Here is a 16,079-nt window from a genome sequence, read left to right on the forward strand (position 1 = left end):
TTAATTTCTGCATTGGATATATGTTGTTGTAAATTTATTAAAAATTAGAGGAAACATGATTGATATGTTGCATATCTCAGTACAAAAATTGGTTGTAGTAACAATAATGATAGTACTTAAAAATACATGCTGTAATTAAGATCATAAATTAGAATAGTTTAGTGAATCTAAGTGTGGTGTTCTTTGTAGTTGATCTAAGAATAGTGTCCATTGCCCTGGATACCATTAAATAATATCTATACTATTCATTGCAGAATGGTGATGGCATCTGTGAATGATGTGGATGTTCAGCCAATAGTTGTGAAGACACATCCATTCCAGCAGACATCACAACCTGAAGAATTCAATATGGGAACATTCTCCTCTGCTTTGTTCATAGGGATGATCTTTGTCTTAGTTCCAGTGAGTCTTGCAGTGGACATGGTCTATGATCGTGAGGTACTATGCTAAAATAAACACCAACCATTTAATATGTAGTAATGTGCAATTCAGCCCCTGTATTCATCTTTTCCGGAAAGTAGCGTAAAGTTTAAGTTGTTATTTGAGAAACTTTGCACTATTGTTTTTGTTTACACACAGTTGCGCATAGGCCAAATTTGTGGAACTATATTTTCGTGTTTATCTGTAATTTAACTGACTTATTCTTAATACTCTATTATGTTTATCATGAGTGAAAAGTGCTTGACTTGCCGTAGAATTGTTAGGTTGCTGTAGTTTTTTCCGTGTGGGCAACTGTAGTGATGTGGGAATAGGGAAGTAAATGACACTCATCAGTGGTTTAGTAGGATTTGTAGTAGAGATAGGAAGATACTAGAACAGGAGGGGAAAATTGCCGCCCTTCAGGCTGAGTTAGACAAGGCCATGGGAGATCTTGACAGGTTGAGGAGGGAGAAGGGTAAAGAGAGGTGGGAAGTGGCAACAGGCAACAGGAGGAACAGGCCTAGAACTTTGTCTGACAGCTTCATGGTGAATGTTGAAAATAGATTTGACCTGTTGCTTCAGTTAGAAGCTGGTGAGCCTCAAGCAGTTGCAAGTGTAGACAGGGCACAACAAACTTTCAGCAGCAAATTGAAAAGCAAGAATGTAGAGAAATCAGTAAAGAGAAAGAAAGTGTTGTTGTTAGGCAGTTCCCATGGAAGAGGTGTTGGCCAACTTTCGCAGGATGAACTAGGGTCAGAATACCAGGTCACCAATTTTTTTAACCTAGTGCTGGTCTGGAGCAGGTGACAGAGGATTTAGGATCACTTTGCAAAGATTTCACTAAGGAAGACACCATGGTTATAGTGGGTGGCGCAGGTAATAGTATTGACAGAGATCCTGGGTACAGTATAGTGTGACATGGCAAAGATTGCATCAGCATCAAATAATATTAGCGTTGAGTTTGTATCTGTTCTTGGGCGCCATAACCAACCTCATTTTAGCTCTTCTGTCAAGAGGGTTAATTTGGAGTTGGAACGGCTGCTTATGTTGGGTGCAGGGTCACACATTAATCTGGTTCCTGTTGATTCTCTCATTTGGTGGGATTATACTAGCCATGGCCTCCACCTCAACAGGAAGGGGAAGGGTAAACTGGCTGGGAAAATAGCAGGAAAGTTAAAGTGGGGAGGCCCTGTCATGAGTTATCAAATACCAGTGGTTATAGGGTTCAGAAAAGACTCCTTTTTAGGGTAGCGAGGACAGAAAGAAACCAACTTTTAAGAAAGGTTAGGACTGAGACAAACCTTCAGTTTGAGAAAGAAACCAAAAACATAATTCTAGTTTATTACATTAGCATATACAGCTATTGGTTAAGAATTTTCAACAGTCAGCAGATTTTTTAACAATGCCCAATTTTAACTCAGTCAATGTGAAATGTCAGCTATCTTTATTGCATCAAAATATTTGATGACTGAGAAATAAAATTAATAAATTAATTATCTGCATAGATGAATTAGTCTTCAAACCTATACATAATCTGCCTCTCTGAACATCATGTGACCACTGGTATAGAACTTTTAAGTGTTACAGGGTTTAGGTTAGCAACTCACTTTTGTAGATCAGAAATGGAGAAAGGAGGAGTTGCCACATTCATCAGGAACTGTCATAAATTTAAGAACGCCGACATTCATAAATTTTGCCTAGAACAGCATATGGAAGCATGTGCAACAGAAGTAGAATTTCACAAAAAATCCGTCATAATATTAAATGTATATCAAGCACCCGCATGTAACTTTAATCTGTTTGTAAATCACCTTGAAGTTGTATTCGCCCATTTAACAACCAAAAACAAAGAAATAGTGGTTGCTGGTGATTTCAATGTAGATTTCCTTAAAGAATCTCCCAATAAGAACTTATTTGAGTTAGCAACACTATCATTCAACTTAATTCCCACTGTAAAGTTCCCTACTAGGGTAGCCAATTGCTCACAAACAGCCATTGATAATATCTTCATACAAAAGTCCAATGAACAAAATTATATTACAAAACCAATAGTCAATGGCCTCGCAGACCATGACGTGCAGTTCCTTCTGTTAAATGTTAATACTGAACAGGATATAAAATCTCTTAAATCTGAGCTCAAGAGGGTCATCAATAAGCCAAAAATTTTTATTTTAGTACACTCCTCAGAGACATTCACTGGACTGATGTTTACAGTGCTCATGGCATGAATGAAAAATATAACACTTTTGCTAATAAAGTGCTTACCTTATTCAAACACTGTTTTCCCCCAAAACGTACCAAGGTTAGAGCAAAGTCTACAAAGTAGCCATGGATTATTCAAGGAATTGGGGTATCTTGTTAAACAAAAAGAAAACTGTATCTGTCACTCCAAAACAGTTCCGATGTTGATGTTACAGCACATTACAAGAAAGACTGCAAAATATTAAAGACTGTAATACAGAAATCAAAGCCAATATATTACAAGGAAAAGATTGTCATATCAGATTACAGAATAAAGATTATATGGGATATAGTAAGGAGGAGACTGGTAGAGCCAGAAATGAATAGGGACAAATAGCATTAAGAGTAAATGATTCATTGGTGACAGAGGTGTATAGTGTTGCAGAACTTTTTAACAAACATTTTATAACTCTTACTGACAAGATGGGGTTGTCAGGTTCTGTAGATGCTGTTATATAATACCTCAGACCAGACATTTCAAGTAACTTCCATAATATGAATTTGACCCTCACTACCACAGCAGAAATAATATCCATCATAAAATCTTTAAAATCAAGAACATCTAGTGGATATGATGAAATATCAACAAAGTTAATTAAAGAATGTGATTCTGAGTTAAGTAACATATTAAGCTATCTGTCTAACCAGACATTTATCAGTGGAATATTTCCTGAGTGGTTGAAATATGCTGAATTTAAGCCACTGTTTAAGAAAGGAGACAAAGAAATAGCATCAAATTTCCATCCAATTTCACTTTTGCCAGCGTTATCAAAAATTTTAGAAAAAGTAATGTACAATTGGCTTTATAACCATCTTATCTCAAATAACATACTGTCAAAGTCACAGTTCGGATTTCTAAAGGGTTCTGATATTAAGAAGGCTATCTACACTTACAGTGAAAATGTGCTTAAAATGTGCTTAATTCATTAGACAAAAAATTGCAGGCAACTGGTATATTTAGTGATCTGTCAAAGGCATTTGACTGTGTAAATCACAATATCCTTTTCAGTAAATTAGAATATTATAGTGTAACAGGAAATGCTGCAAAATTGTTCAAATCTTATATCTGGCAGAAAACAGAGTGTTATTAGGAAAAAGACATGTATCAAGCTATCAGGCATCATCCAACTGGGAACTAGTCACATGTGGGGTCCCACAAGGTTCCGTTTTAGGCCCCTTACTCTTTCTTGCGTATATCAATGACTGTTCATCAGTAACATTACCAGAAGCCAAGTTTGTTTTGTTTGCCAATGCTTCAAACATTGCTATAAATAGCAAATCTAGTGTAATCTTAGAAAGGTCAGCTAATAAAATATTTGTGGACATTCACTAAACTTTGAAAAAACACACTACATGCAGTTCAGAACTCGTAAAGGGTGTCCCACAAGTATATGCCTAACATACTATGACAAGCAGGTAGAAGTAGTGGACAGTGTTAAATTTTTGGGATTACACCTTGATAATAAATTCAACTGGGAGGAGCACACCACAGAACTGCTGAAGCATCATAACAAATCTCTATTTACAATGCGAATTGTGTCAGACATAGGGGATATAAAAATGAAAAAGCTGGAATACTATGCTTACTTTCATTCCATAATGTCATATGGGATTATTTTTTGGGCAATTCATCAAGCCAAGCCAAGCTAAAGTTTTCCAGGCACAAAAATGTGCAGTAAGAGTTATATGTGGTGTGAACTCAAGAACATCCTGCAGAAGCCTGTTTAGGGAACTAGGGATACTAACTACTGCTTCCCAATATATTTATTCCTAAATGAAATTTGCCATTAAAAATATATCACTTTTTCAAACCAACAGCTCAATTCATGGAATCAATACTAGAAATAAGAATAATTTTCACAAGGATTAGAGGCACTTACTCTTGTATGAAAAGGTGTGCATTATTCAGGAACACACATTTTCAACATGATGTCAGCAGCCATAAAAAGCTTAACCCCCCATGAAATTCAGTTTAAGAGAAGCCTAAGGGATTTATTGGTCGCCAACTCCTTCTACTCCATTGATGAATATCTCAGTAGACCTGACTGTGTATATATATATCGGAAAACAAAGATGATGTAACTTACCAAACAAAAGCGTTGGTATGTTGATAGACACACAAACAAACACAAACACACATACAAAATTCAAGCTTTCACAACCCATGGTTGCGTCATCAGAAAAGGGGGAAGGAGAGGGAAAGACGAAAGGATGTGGGTTTTAAGGGAGAGGGTAAGGTATCATTCCAATCCCGGGAGTGGAAAGACTTACCTTAGGGGGGGAAAGGACAGGTATACACTCGCTCGCGTGCCGCGCACACACACACACACACACACACACACACACACACACACACACACACACACACACAGACATTTGTAAAGGCAAAGAGTTTGGGCAGAGATGTCAGTCGAGGCGGAAGTACAGAGGCAAAGATGTTGTTGAGTGACACGTGAGGTATGAGTGGCGGCAACTTGAAATTAGCGGAGGTTAAGTCCTGGTGGGTAATGGGAAGAGAGGATATACTGAAGGGCAAGTTCCCATCTCTGGAGTTCTGATAGGTTCGTTTTAGTGGGAAGTATCCAGATAACCCGGACTGTGTAACACTGTGCCAAGATGTGCTGGCCATGCACCAAGGCATGTTTAGCCACAGGGTGATCCTTATTACCAACAAACACTGTCTGCCTTTGTCCACCCACCAGGCCTCAACCTCCACTAATTTCAAGTTGCCGCCGCTCATACCTCACCTGTCACTCAACAACATCTTTGCCTCTGTACTTCCTCCTCGACTGACATCTCTGCCGAAACTCTTTGCCTTTACAAATGTCTGCTTGTGTCTGTATATGTGCGGATAGGTGTGTGTGTGTGTGTGTGTAACCCACATCGTTTCATCTAAAAACAAAGAAGATGTAACTTACCAAACGAAAGCATTGGCATGTTGATAGACACGCAAATAAACTCAAACACACACACACAAAATTCAATCTTTCACAACCAATGGTTGCTTCATCAGGAAAGAGGGAAGGAGAGGGAAAGACGAAAGAATGTGAGTTTTAAGAGAGAGGGTAAGGAGTCATTCTAATCCCGGACGCGGAAAGACTTACCTTAAGGGGAAAAAAGTACATATGTCTGCTTGTGTCTGTGTATGTGCGGATGGATATGTGTGTGTGTGTGCGAGTGTACACCTGTCCTTTTTTTCCCCTAAGGGAAGTCTTTCCGCTCCCGGGATTGGAATGACTCCTTACCCTCTCCCTTAAAACCCACATCCTTTCATTTTTCCCTCTCCTTCCCTCTTTCCTGACGAAGCAACTGCCAGTTGCGAAAGCTCGTAATTCTGTGTGTGTGTTTGTGTGTTTTGTTCATGTGCCTGTCTGCCGGCGCTTTCCCGCTTGGTAAGTCTTGGAATCTTGTTTTTAATATATTTTCCCATGTGGAAGTTTCTTTCTGTTTTATTTACATCTTTGTTTTTATATGTATATAATCTAACTTCTTCACCATTTCAGTGCAGTAATGTGTTCATTGTAAATAATTATTTAGTAGTTGTACTACACGATTATTACCGTATAAATAAATAAAAAACATTTCTTATTTTAAATTTATTGCTATTTGTAAAATGATTCTTTCATACAGCATTCATTAAAAATGACAACCATGCCACTTGGGACCTGTGGAATGGTACATTAGCTTATTTGTTTGAGTTGTAAATATTTGTCATGTATTGTTGCTTTTCTGAAATGTTCTACAACCTGGAGGACCTTCTCACTATGGATCAATTGGAATGAAAGTAAATCTAATCTAATCTAATCTTTGTGTGCCATGTGCTCTGGGAAACAAACACAATGCATAGTTACAGTGATCTATATTCAGACCTCATACATGTTGTAAATATGTGCTATAAGCCAATGTAAAGAAAGTTTAGCAAAATACAATTTAATCATAATTTAGCAAAATTTTCTGTAATCATGGTATGTGCCTTACATATAAAAAAGCAGCAGGTAAGAAGAAAAAAGAATGTGTATATAAGGAATGGAGCTGTTCCACTTTTCTACATTTCATGCTCTTGCATCAGATGTGAACTGCCCCATGTGTCATCTGTCAGTCACAAAGGGAAGATCTCATGACTTAAATGTGTTAGCAGTTTTTAAATAATTTTTTTTCATGGTGTTCTCCAGAGATAATATTTACACTGTATTACAGAGTACTTAAATATGTACACTGTGTTGTAGAACCTTCGGTACACAACTTTTGTTTTTATTTTTGCTTGAAGAAAGACACTATGTTGTATCCCTTACTGATTAAAGAGGAAGTGTTCATATAGTTGTGGTTTCTTCAACACTCAAAGCTATTATACAAAAAGACAATTTAAATTGCTAAGAAAAGTTTAGAAACCTGTGTATTTGGGAATATGTCTGCTCTTAGATTCAAGGAAAGCAGTGAATGAAAGCCTAGGCCTTCTGAAACTAAAAAATAATTATTACTTTGAAAATAAAACAAAACAAGAATACACAGTAAAGACAGTGTGTCCAGTAGTGCACACTTGTGAAATTAGTAACATTCACTATAGTGTTTCTCCATCCTAAGTTTTGTATAATTCTCGAATTCTTCCTGGCATGCTGTTCACAAGTTCGTAGAGACATGGGTGCTCGGGCCTGTCCCACTCCTTTATGGCAGCCCTCCTGAGACGTGCCAGAATGCAAGGAGGATTCCTGTGTAGGTTTCAGCTGGTTCCTTGTGTGCTCAGTCACATTTCCATTTGGTTAATCCCTGCCTGCGAGAGGTAGGTGTACATGGAGCAAGTGCAGGTTGTTATTGCATTATCATTTGCAAAGATTAACCCACTGTTGAAATGTTGACAGTAGTTTTGAGGATCCTGTTCCCTGCTGAATCTGTGGGACTTCATACCTGAGACTCATGTTGCTACATTACTGCCACCACCCTCACTGCCTACTTCCATGAAAATTATCAGCATCATTTAACCAGCTTTCTCTCAGGCATTCTCTTATCAACTTTCTTGATACACCACAATCCCCGAGGGGCTCATATAGTTGGTCTTAATGGATGCCTGGAGATGAAATGAATTCTGTAGATATAGTTGCTACTGTGTGGCTCAAAAAATCCTCCCAGTTGCCCTCAAGAACGTAGTGCATATATATGTTGCAGTCACCTTTCGGTCCTTAATAGCTGTAACTTGTAGGCAGCAGCTATCAGCTGATGTAGTTAAATACAGGTAACCATTATGTGGTTGATCTTTAAAGTTTTTTGTCTCATGATAGTGTTGAATGTTCAAATTGTGTCTCTGTGGGATACACAACTTCTACTGTAACATGACAATTCATGCACGATTAGGCTTAGCGACACTTAAAAGCAAGTTGGCATGCTGAACAGTATACACAAGCTGCAATTTCGCCATTTGTGATGGGAGACAGAGTACACACTGCTGAACTCCACTGAGAATGTAAGTTACTTTTATGTCCATTACTCAGGCGGTTGCATGTAGATGTCAGAAGGCCACACACACACACACACACACACACACACACACACACACACACACACAGAGAGAGAGAGAGAGAGAGAGAGAGAGAGAGAGAGAGAGAGAGAGAGAGAGAGCCACTGTCATCTCTGACCCCAGGGGCCCCACTGTCCATCATGGATTTTCCAGTGAGACAGCTAAAAATTTATGTAAGGAAAGATCTGATCACCTCAGCTTCTAGTGGGAAATTATAATTAACAAAAATGGAAATTGCTTTCAAGATGACAGATTTACAAGAATTTGAATTTGAGTAGCACTTGATTCTAATTTGGAATAGTATGAATCTGAACCTTTAGGTAATGTTAATAGCAGTTCTCTCAAAGCTAATCTAGCAAGCAGGTGCCTCCAATGACATGCAATACAAATCATAATGAATCATCAGTACTACTCTTAGCAAAATATTTTTAAAGTGCAATGTTTTGCATAAATTCTCATTGATATCATTTGTGTGCTACAATTTTCAACTGCTTTCTATTTTAGAATCCAATAAGTATTTGACCTTCTCTCCTCCTGCAAGTATCTTACATAATGTTATCTTTGTATAATTCAGTACAACATTTATATATTGTACTATAATATAAAATTATGTATTTTTCATTCTTTCTTCTATTTACCTCCTTGTGCACCCAATTGCTTTCTTTCTGTATGATGGTAATTTATATCTACATTGTAAACGTTAACCATCAAGAAGGAAAGGCAAAGAAAACAGCTAGTTATGTAACAGAGAAATGAAAATACTGCATTTTGTGAACCATATGGTGCTATTTCTTTTAGCGTTAAGAAAAATGTGTATTTTAGTAAATAAATAAAACTGAACAACTATTCAGCGATATTTAGTCTGGAGTGTGACTACTCTTGCAACAGACTAATTGTAATGAATCTTGCCTATTTTCATTCATTCCAATTTTATTACTTTAGATCTTTCATTCTTCTTAAATTAACTATCCAGGCACCCCCACTTGTAATAACTACTACTTTCTGATGAAGCAACTCTTGTCCCTAGTACTGTTTTACTATTTATTTCCTTGACATTACTGAATCTGTTAATTGTTTCAAGTGATTTTTTGTATTCACTTTTTATGTGTTTTGACTGCAGTTTGCCGGCCGTGGTGACCGAGCGGTTCTAGGCACTTCAGTTTGGAACCGTGCGGCCGTTACGGTCTCAGATTCAAATGGATGTGTGTGATGTCCTTAGGTTAGTTAGGTTTAAGTAGTTCTAAGTTCTAAGGGACTGATGACCTTAGATGTTAAGTCCCAAAGTGCTCAGAGCCATTTGAAACATTTGACTGCAGTTTAGTGTGACACAACTTACCATAGGCTGAAGATCAGTATTAGTTACTGAAAATTTAAAGGTTGTTTGATGTGTAGTAGTCAGATTGATTGCTTCCTATATGTTTTTCATGTCTTATCATTGCAAATATGTATAAGAATTTATTGTTTGAAAAATATTACTTGGTACTATAAACTGAAAGAAAAAACTAAGTTAATTTCTCTAAATTTATGAGTTATGTTTACATAAAATATTTTAGATTTGAAGTTGTCTTTCTTATTTAGCCATTTTTTGTTGTGGTGAGCAAGTAGATAGTATAACTTTATTTTTCCATCTTATAGGTTTAGTGACGGTTTAATTTTTATTTCCACAGATTAAAGCAAAGAACCAGCTACGAGTGAATGGCCTGTCATTTTTCATGTACTTCTTCACCTATTTTCTGGTTCTTATTGGTCTTATGCTGTTCATCTGTGGAGCCTTGCTGGCACTCATCTTTGTGTTTGATCTGCCATCACTTCGTGAGCCACCAGCTTTCTGCACTCTGGGGGCACTTATTATCCTTTATTGTCCTGCATCCATCCTCTTTGCAACCTGCGTCTCGTACATATTTGATAAGATGGATTCAGCACAATCCATTTTGCCAAATATTGCTACTTTCCTTGGTCTAATTCCTTTCATTCTGGTTATGTTCCTTGATATGTTTAGGATAGGTGAGTAATACATATTTTTGTGTGTTTCTTTCTTTATAAGTGTCTGTACTAATTATCTACCAAATATCTATCAACCATTCTCTGAAATATGAACTTATTTTGATATCTTGTTTAAATAGCAGCTAGTCTACTGATAGTTAATAACCAGTGATTGGTAAATTTTCAGTGTAGCACTATAAAACAATGAAATATGACAAAAATAAAGAACAGCCATTGGTTGTTCAAAACTAAGCTATCACAGACTGATATCAAAACTGACAGAAAATTACAATGAAATTGGTTGAAAATAACACTGAAAATGTCAAAAAATAGCACTGAAATTGGCTATTTTCCTGCCTCTGCTTATGTACATATAAAACTTCAGTTTTCAAAAACCTCAGAGGAGAGGGGGAGGGAGAGGGTATTAGTGATACATTATACATTGACTTATACCAACATTTTTCATTACAATATTGCTCAGCTTAAAGGATTTGCATAAGTACCTTCATCATTTCAGTACTCCCTTTCCCCTCATCATATTAAAGAAACATGTTCTCACAACTTTTGTACTCTATATTTCAACCTTCTCCCCACAACTAAAGCTCTTAGTCTGTGCAGAAAGATTAGCATCTTTCAACAAAGATGATTTACTCTGTGAATTAATGCCTAATTGTGTGCGACAGCAAGTTACCAGATTGTCAAATGACTAGCAAAAGACTTTATCAAATGAATGTGTTTGAAAGATGGAAAATTTAACTGTAAGTGAAATAAATTACTTTTTAAAAAAATTTATTAGTTAGCCGACTTATACTAATGGCACAGCTGTAAGTCTGCCTTCAATGTTTGCATATATTCTAGACTGAGGCCTGTATTACACTGTAAAATGTCTTTGTCAAAGATTTTGATCAAAGGCCTTTTATCAGCCTTTGATGATGTACTAGGGAAGCTTTTATGAAAGATATTTTTTATCCAAGATCTTAGATAGAATAAGAGCATGGGTATAGCTTTGATCAAAGTTGACCATTCTGTACTTATTGTGTCATTTGCTTTAGTGCCTTTACCCTAGAAAATTACATCAAAATATATTTCATGAATGGCTAGCACTATACCGGTAATTGCAAAGTATGAAAAATGCAAAAGATGCATAACACAAAGCATGATGTCAACTAAATTCCAAGTAAGCAGTTATAATCTTTTAAAATAAGAGTTGCCACAGTCAGTTGCATTCAAAGTGGCTGCAGAGTGGATGATGTAAGGAAGAAATTAAATGGACTAAGGAATTTATTGGGCTGTTGAACGCCAGGTGTTGTCAATAAAGCACACATAAGTGAAGTAAATGTATTTATTTGTGGTCTAAATAACATAACCTAACCTTCATAAATTCTTCCACAAGTGAGTTACATCTTGAAACTTCCTGGCAGATTAAAACTGTGTGCCAAACCGAGACTCGAACTCAGGACCTTTGCCTTTCGCGGGCAAGTGCTCTACCATCTGAGCTACCCAAGCATGACTTAGCCCCGTCCTCACAGCTTTACTTCCGCCAGTACCTCGTCTCCTACATTTCAAACTTCACAGAAGCTCTCCTGCGAACATTTCAGAACTAGCACTCCTGGAAGAAAGGATATTTTGGAGATATGGCTTAGCCACAGCCTGGGGGATGTTTCCAGAATAAGATTTTCACTCTGCAGCGGAGTGTGCACTGATATGAAACTTCCTGGCAGATTAAAGCTGTGTGCTGGACCAAGAATCGTACTTGGGACCTTTGCATTTCGCGGGCAAGTGCTCTACCTTCTCATTCTGGAAATATCCCCCAGGATCTGGCCAAGCCATGTCTCCACAATATCCTTTCTTCCAGGAGTGCTAGTTGTGCAAGGTTCACAAGAGAGCTTCTGTGAAGTTTGGGAAGTTGGAGACGAGGCACTGGCAGAAGGAAAGCTGTGAGGATGGGGCGTGAGTCATAAGTGGGTAGCTCAGATGGAAGAGCACTTGCCCGCAAAAGGCAAAGGTCCCGAGTCCGAGTCTTGGTCCAGTACACAATTTTAATCTGCGAGGAAGTTTCATATCAGCACACACTCTGCTACAGAGTGAAAATCTCATTCTGGAGTTACGTCTTGGTTCACATGTTTTTGGAACAATATGTAAAATGGTACACTGCAGAATTAGAGTACTATGTTTCAAATTGCAATAACTTTTGCATGTTACCAAAATTTTTTACCTAACCATGAAGCAATCTTCAGCAAAAATGGTATTCATGGTTTAAGTAAAGAAACACTGCCGCATTTATATATATATTTTTTTCATGCTTAGTATGACGTATTTCAAGAATTTGCTGTGAGTATCAAGTGCAGATATTCACCTAGGTATTTTATGTGATGTTTCAGAAAATCAAACAGTATAAATCTGTCCTCTTGTCTGATTGCAGTAAAAATAAATAAATAACTAGTGAAGTTTCATTATTTAAATCATGAATGCTTTCAAAAAATCTTTGATGATGAATGAAATTAATAAATAGCATTTCTTAAATAGGCATCTTGGTTGCAAATAGGAGGGGCTACTTTCATAAGGCCAAATTGAAATGTTTTTCATCAGTTCTCAAATAATATTAGTTGTTCTTTTTTTCCTCATAAAGCAAATTCTTGTGAAGAATTTGAGATTTTCTTCTTCCTGTCCACGATTTCACCCACAATTGGTATTATTTCCCTTTCTTTTCAAACAGTGTGCTCATCACCAACATTTCATAAAATTCTGTTGTGAGATGATTAACTGTTTGGCATTCATTCCCTAGCAACTAATATGAAAAAATTAAGATAGTGTAATAGTTCCAGTGTAATAGTTTCTTCAAAAAGTTTGATCAAATAATTGACAATGTTCTTTGTCAAAGATATTTTATGGTGTGATCTAATTCTTTACTCAGTAAACCCTCTGTAATTCCTCCCCACCCCCCCCCCCCCCCAAAAAAAAGAAATAGATGCAGTAAAAAATTATTGACATTACCTGCACCAGCAAATGTCATCTAGTGATATGTTAAAAGCACAACACCTTTATATATTTGAATGTAAAAATTGATTATAAAAGCAAATGAGCTACAGACATTCACATTTGCTCTCCAACAGGTATCATAAGATTGTAGTCTTGTGAATTCCAACTGTGAAAGATATGCTTCAAAAGTACACTCCTCTCTCATTGGTTACTCAAAATTAATAGACCAACTGCTGCCATGAATTATTAAGACTCTGAAACAATGTACAGAAATTTAGTCCATGTTTCAGAGAATCTTTAGTAAATATTTGGAAGAAGTTAAGTAAGAAATGGAATTGGAAACTGCCTAGTAGAATTATACACATGCCACAGTTTAATAACTGCAAATATTTGGTTTAAGAAGTGTTAGTCGTAAGAGACAGAGATTTCAAACACAGATTTAAAACTGCAAAACATTTCCCAGGGATGATGCAGACTCTTAAGTGACCATAACTTACAGGTATGCAGATTAAATAGAAGAAACTGCAGAGAGGTAGGAACTTAAGTCAATAGAACTGGGATGAATTGAAAGGACAAGTGGTTTTTGTGACTTTCAAAGAGATCATTTTATATTTATTTCACTTTTAATTTATTCATGATTTAAATATATCATAATATATGGAATATGTCAATTTTACAAGTAGGTTATGGTTACTTTCTGTAGCATTATGTTAGCAGTACTAATCAGTTTCATATCAAAATATCTAAAACTTAATAATAATAAACATACATTCATATAAACAAGGATTTGGAAACATATCTGAATGTTACAGGAAGATAGATACTATATATGAAATAGTGAAGACATTAAAGGATCAAACATGCAAAAAGACAAGGCCACATAGAAATCTTTGGCTAATATATTGGTAATAAATGTAATTGACCAAAGTAAAAAATATGAAAATTCAGCTAATGAAGCTGGCAAAAATGAATAAAGATCCCTAAAAAGAGACAGAACGTACAAAATGGTGAAGCAGGAATATCTAGAGCACTCTGGGGGCATGAGTGTCTATGGGAATGGTAGATGCTAAATATAGGAAAATAAAGAAACATTTGGAGAAAAGAGAAGCAAGCTGTATGATTATCAAGAGCTCAAATGGTAAACCAGTTCTACGCCAAAAAGAGAAGGTTAAAAGATGGAAGGAATATTTATATACAAGGGAAACAAATTTAAAGGCAATATTATAGAAAGCGATGAGGACATAGATGAGGATAAGATGTGATACTTGGAAAAGAATTATTTTATAGTGCACTGAAAGACCTAAGTTGAAACATGGCACCTGAAGTTGGTAATATTCTTTCCGCAGTATCGAGATTCTTGTGAGATTCAACCACCTGATATTTGAGGTATATGAGACAAGTGAAATACCACCAAGATTTCAAGAAGAATTAAAAAAAAAAAAGATATAGGAACTGACAGTTATGTAATGCTTGTAAAATACGGACATGAACCACTTGCATAAGAAAGTGCCACACATCATTCCACTATAGGTGAGTGGTTGCCTTTCCCTTATTTTATGTTGAATGGGAAGACTGATAGAATTTAACCTTGGGCAAGATCAGTTTGGGTTCCTTAGAAACTTAGGATTACGTCAGACAATACTGACACTCTGACTTATATTAGAAGATAGACCAAAGGAAGGCAAAACCGTGTATAGCATTTGTTGTTTTATTTAGAGCTTTTGACAGTATGCATTCTGAAATTCTGAAGATAGCTGGGATAAAATGCAGCGAGTGAAACATTATCAACAACTAATGCAGAAAATAGAGTGCAGCTCTGAGAGTTGAAGGATACAAAAGTTAGTTAGAATTTGAGAAGGGAATGAGAGGGGGTTTTAGCCTATTCCTGGCATTATTCATCATATACCATAAGCAAACTGTAACTGGTAACAATTCGAAAAAGAATTAAAGTTCAGGGAGAAGAAATAAAAGCTTGGAGGCGTGATGATGACATCTTAATTCTATTACATATAGCAAAGGACTTGGCAGTATAGTTGAATGGAATGTATAGGATCTTCAAAAGGGGTTATGAGTTGAACATCAACAAAAGTAAAACAAGATTAATGCAGTGTTGTCAGATTAACTCACATGATTCTGAGGACTTCAGATTATGAACTAAGATACTGAAAGTGGGAAGCAAGTATTGCTATTTGAGCAGCAAAATATCACTAACAACCACAAAAGGGAAGTGGTGATAAAATCAAAATATTTTCTGAAGAAGAGAAAAGTTGTAACATTGATCCTCCTGGGCAGTCTCCTCCTGAAGGTTACAGGGAACTAATCTGCAAACTTTTGCTAGTGGAGGGTGCATTGTAACACTTGTTTAGTTAGGGAAGACATTGCTTTTGAATACTCTTTCTTGTGGTTACCTCAGTTGTTTTTTTTGCATCCCCATGCTTTTAATCTATAGTTATACTTCCACCTTTGACTGGAAGTTTCCCATCCCAAGGGCGAAAGGGTGCTCTAGTCATTTTTGCCAGCTCTTTTACACTGTTCTGCCATCAACATCTTAAGGTTTTCTTCATATACCTGAAGTCATAGTTTGCGGAAAACTAAGGAACTGAAAAGAAACCACTGAATGTAACAAGTATCATTCAAAACCAGTACATAAACAAATTAATGAAGGGAAAAATATAAAAAGAAGGAAAATGAAGGATAGAGAAAACAAAAATAAATGATGAAAGTGAAGCTGACTGAATCTTCTATATACAATACTCAGTCCCAGCACAAACACTACAGCACTATGCCAGAAAGTGGTACTTCTTTTATTAGTTTGGTACCATGTCAGTATATTGGAGTCAGTTTTACAGAGAGGTGTGCAATTTTACATATAAGATTTCAGTTGTACACTTAAACTTAACTAACAGAGATTAATAAATTGCTTTTCGCAATGTTAGTTCAGACTTTA

The 16,079-nt window shown here is 36.4% G+C and overlaps 1 protein-coding gene across 2 annotated transcripts in view; it reads left to right on the forward strand.

Annotated features, from left to right (window-relative positions):
- Window positions 1-16,079, forward strand: part of LOC126284038 (cholesterol transporter ABCA5-like) — a 333,206-nt gene that overhangs the window by 215,860 nt on the left and 101,267 nt on the right. For both annotated transcript variants that reach the window (XM_049982602.1, XM_049982603.1), the window contains exons 22-23: window positions 255-438; window positions 9,838-10,174. In XM_049982602.1, the coding sequence (XP_049838559.1) occupies window positions 255-438; window positions 9,838-10,174 (521 nt within the window). The remainder of the gene's footprint in view (window positions 1-254; window positions 439-9,837; window positions 10,175-16,079) is intronic.

Source organism: Schistocerca gregaria, chromosome 8 (assembly GCF_023897955.1).
Source record: "Schistocerca gregaria isolate iqSchGreg1 chromosome 8, iqSchGreg1.2, whole genome shotgun sequence".
Classification (NCBI taxonomy): domain Eukaryota; kingdom Metazoa; phylum Arthropoda; class Insecta; order Orthoptera; family Acrididae; genus Schistocerca; species Schistocerca gregaria.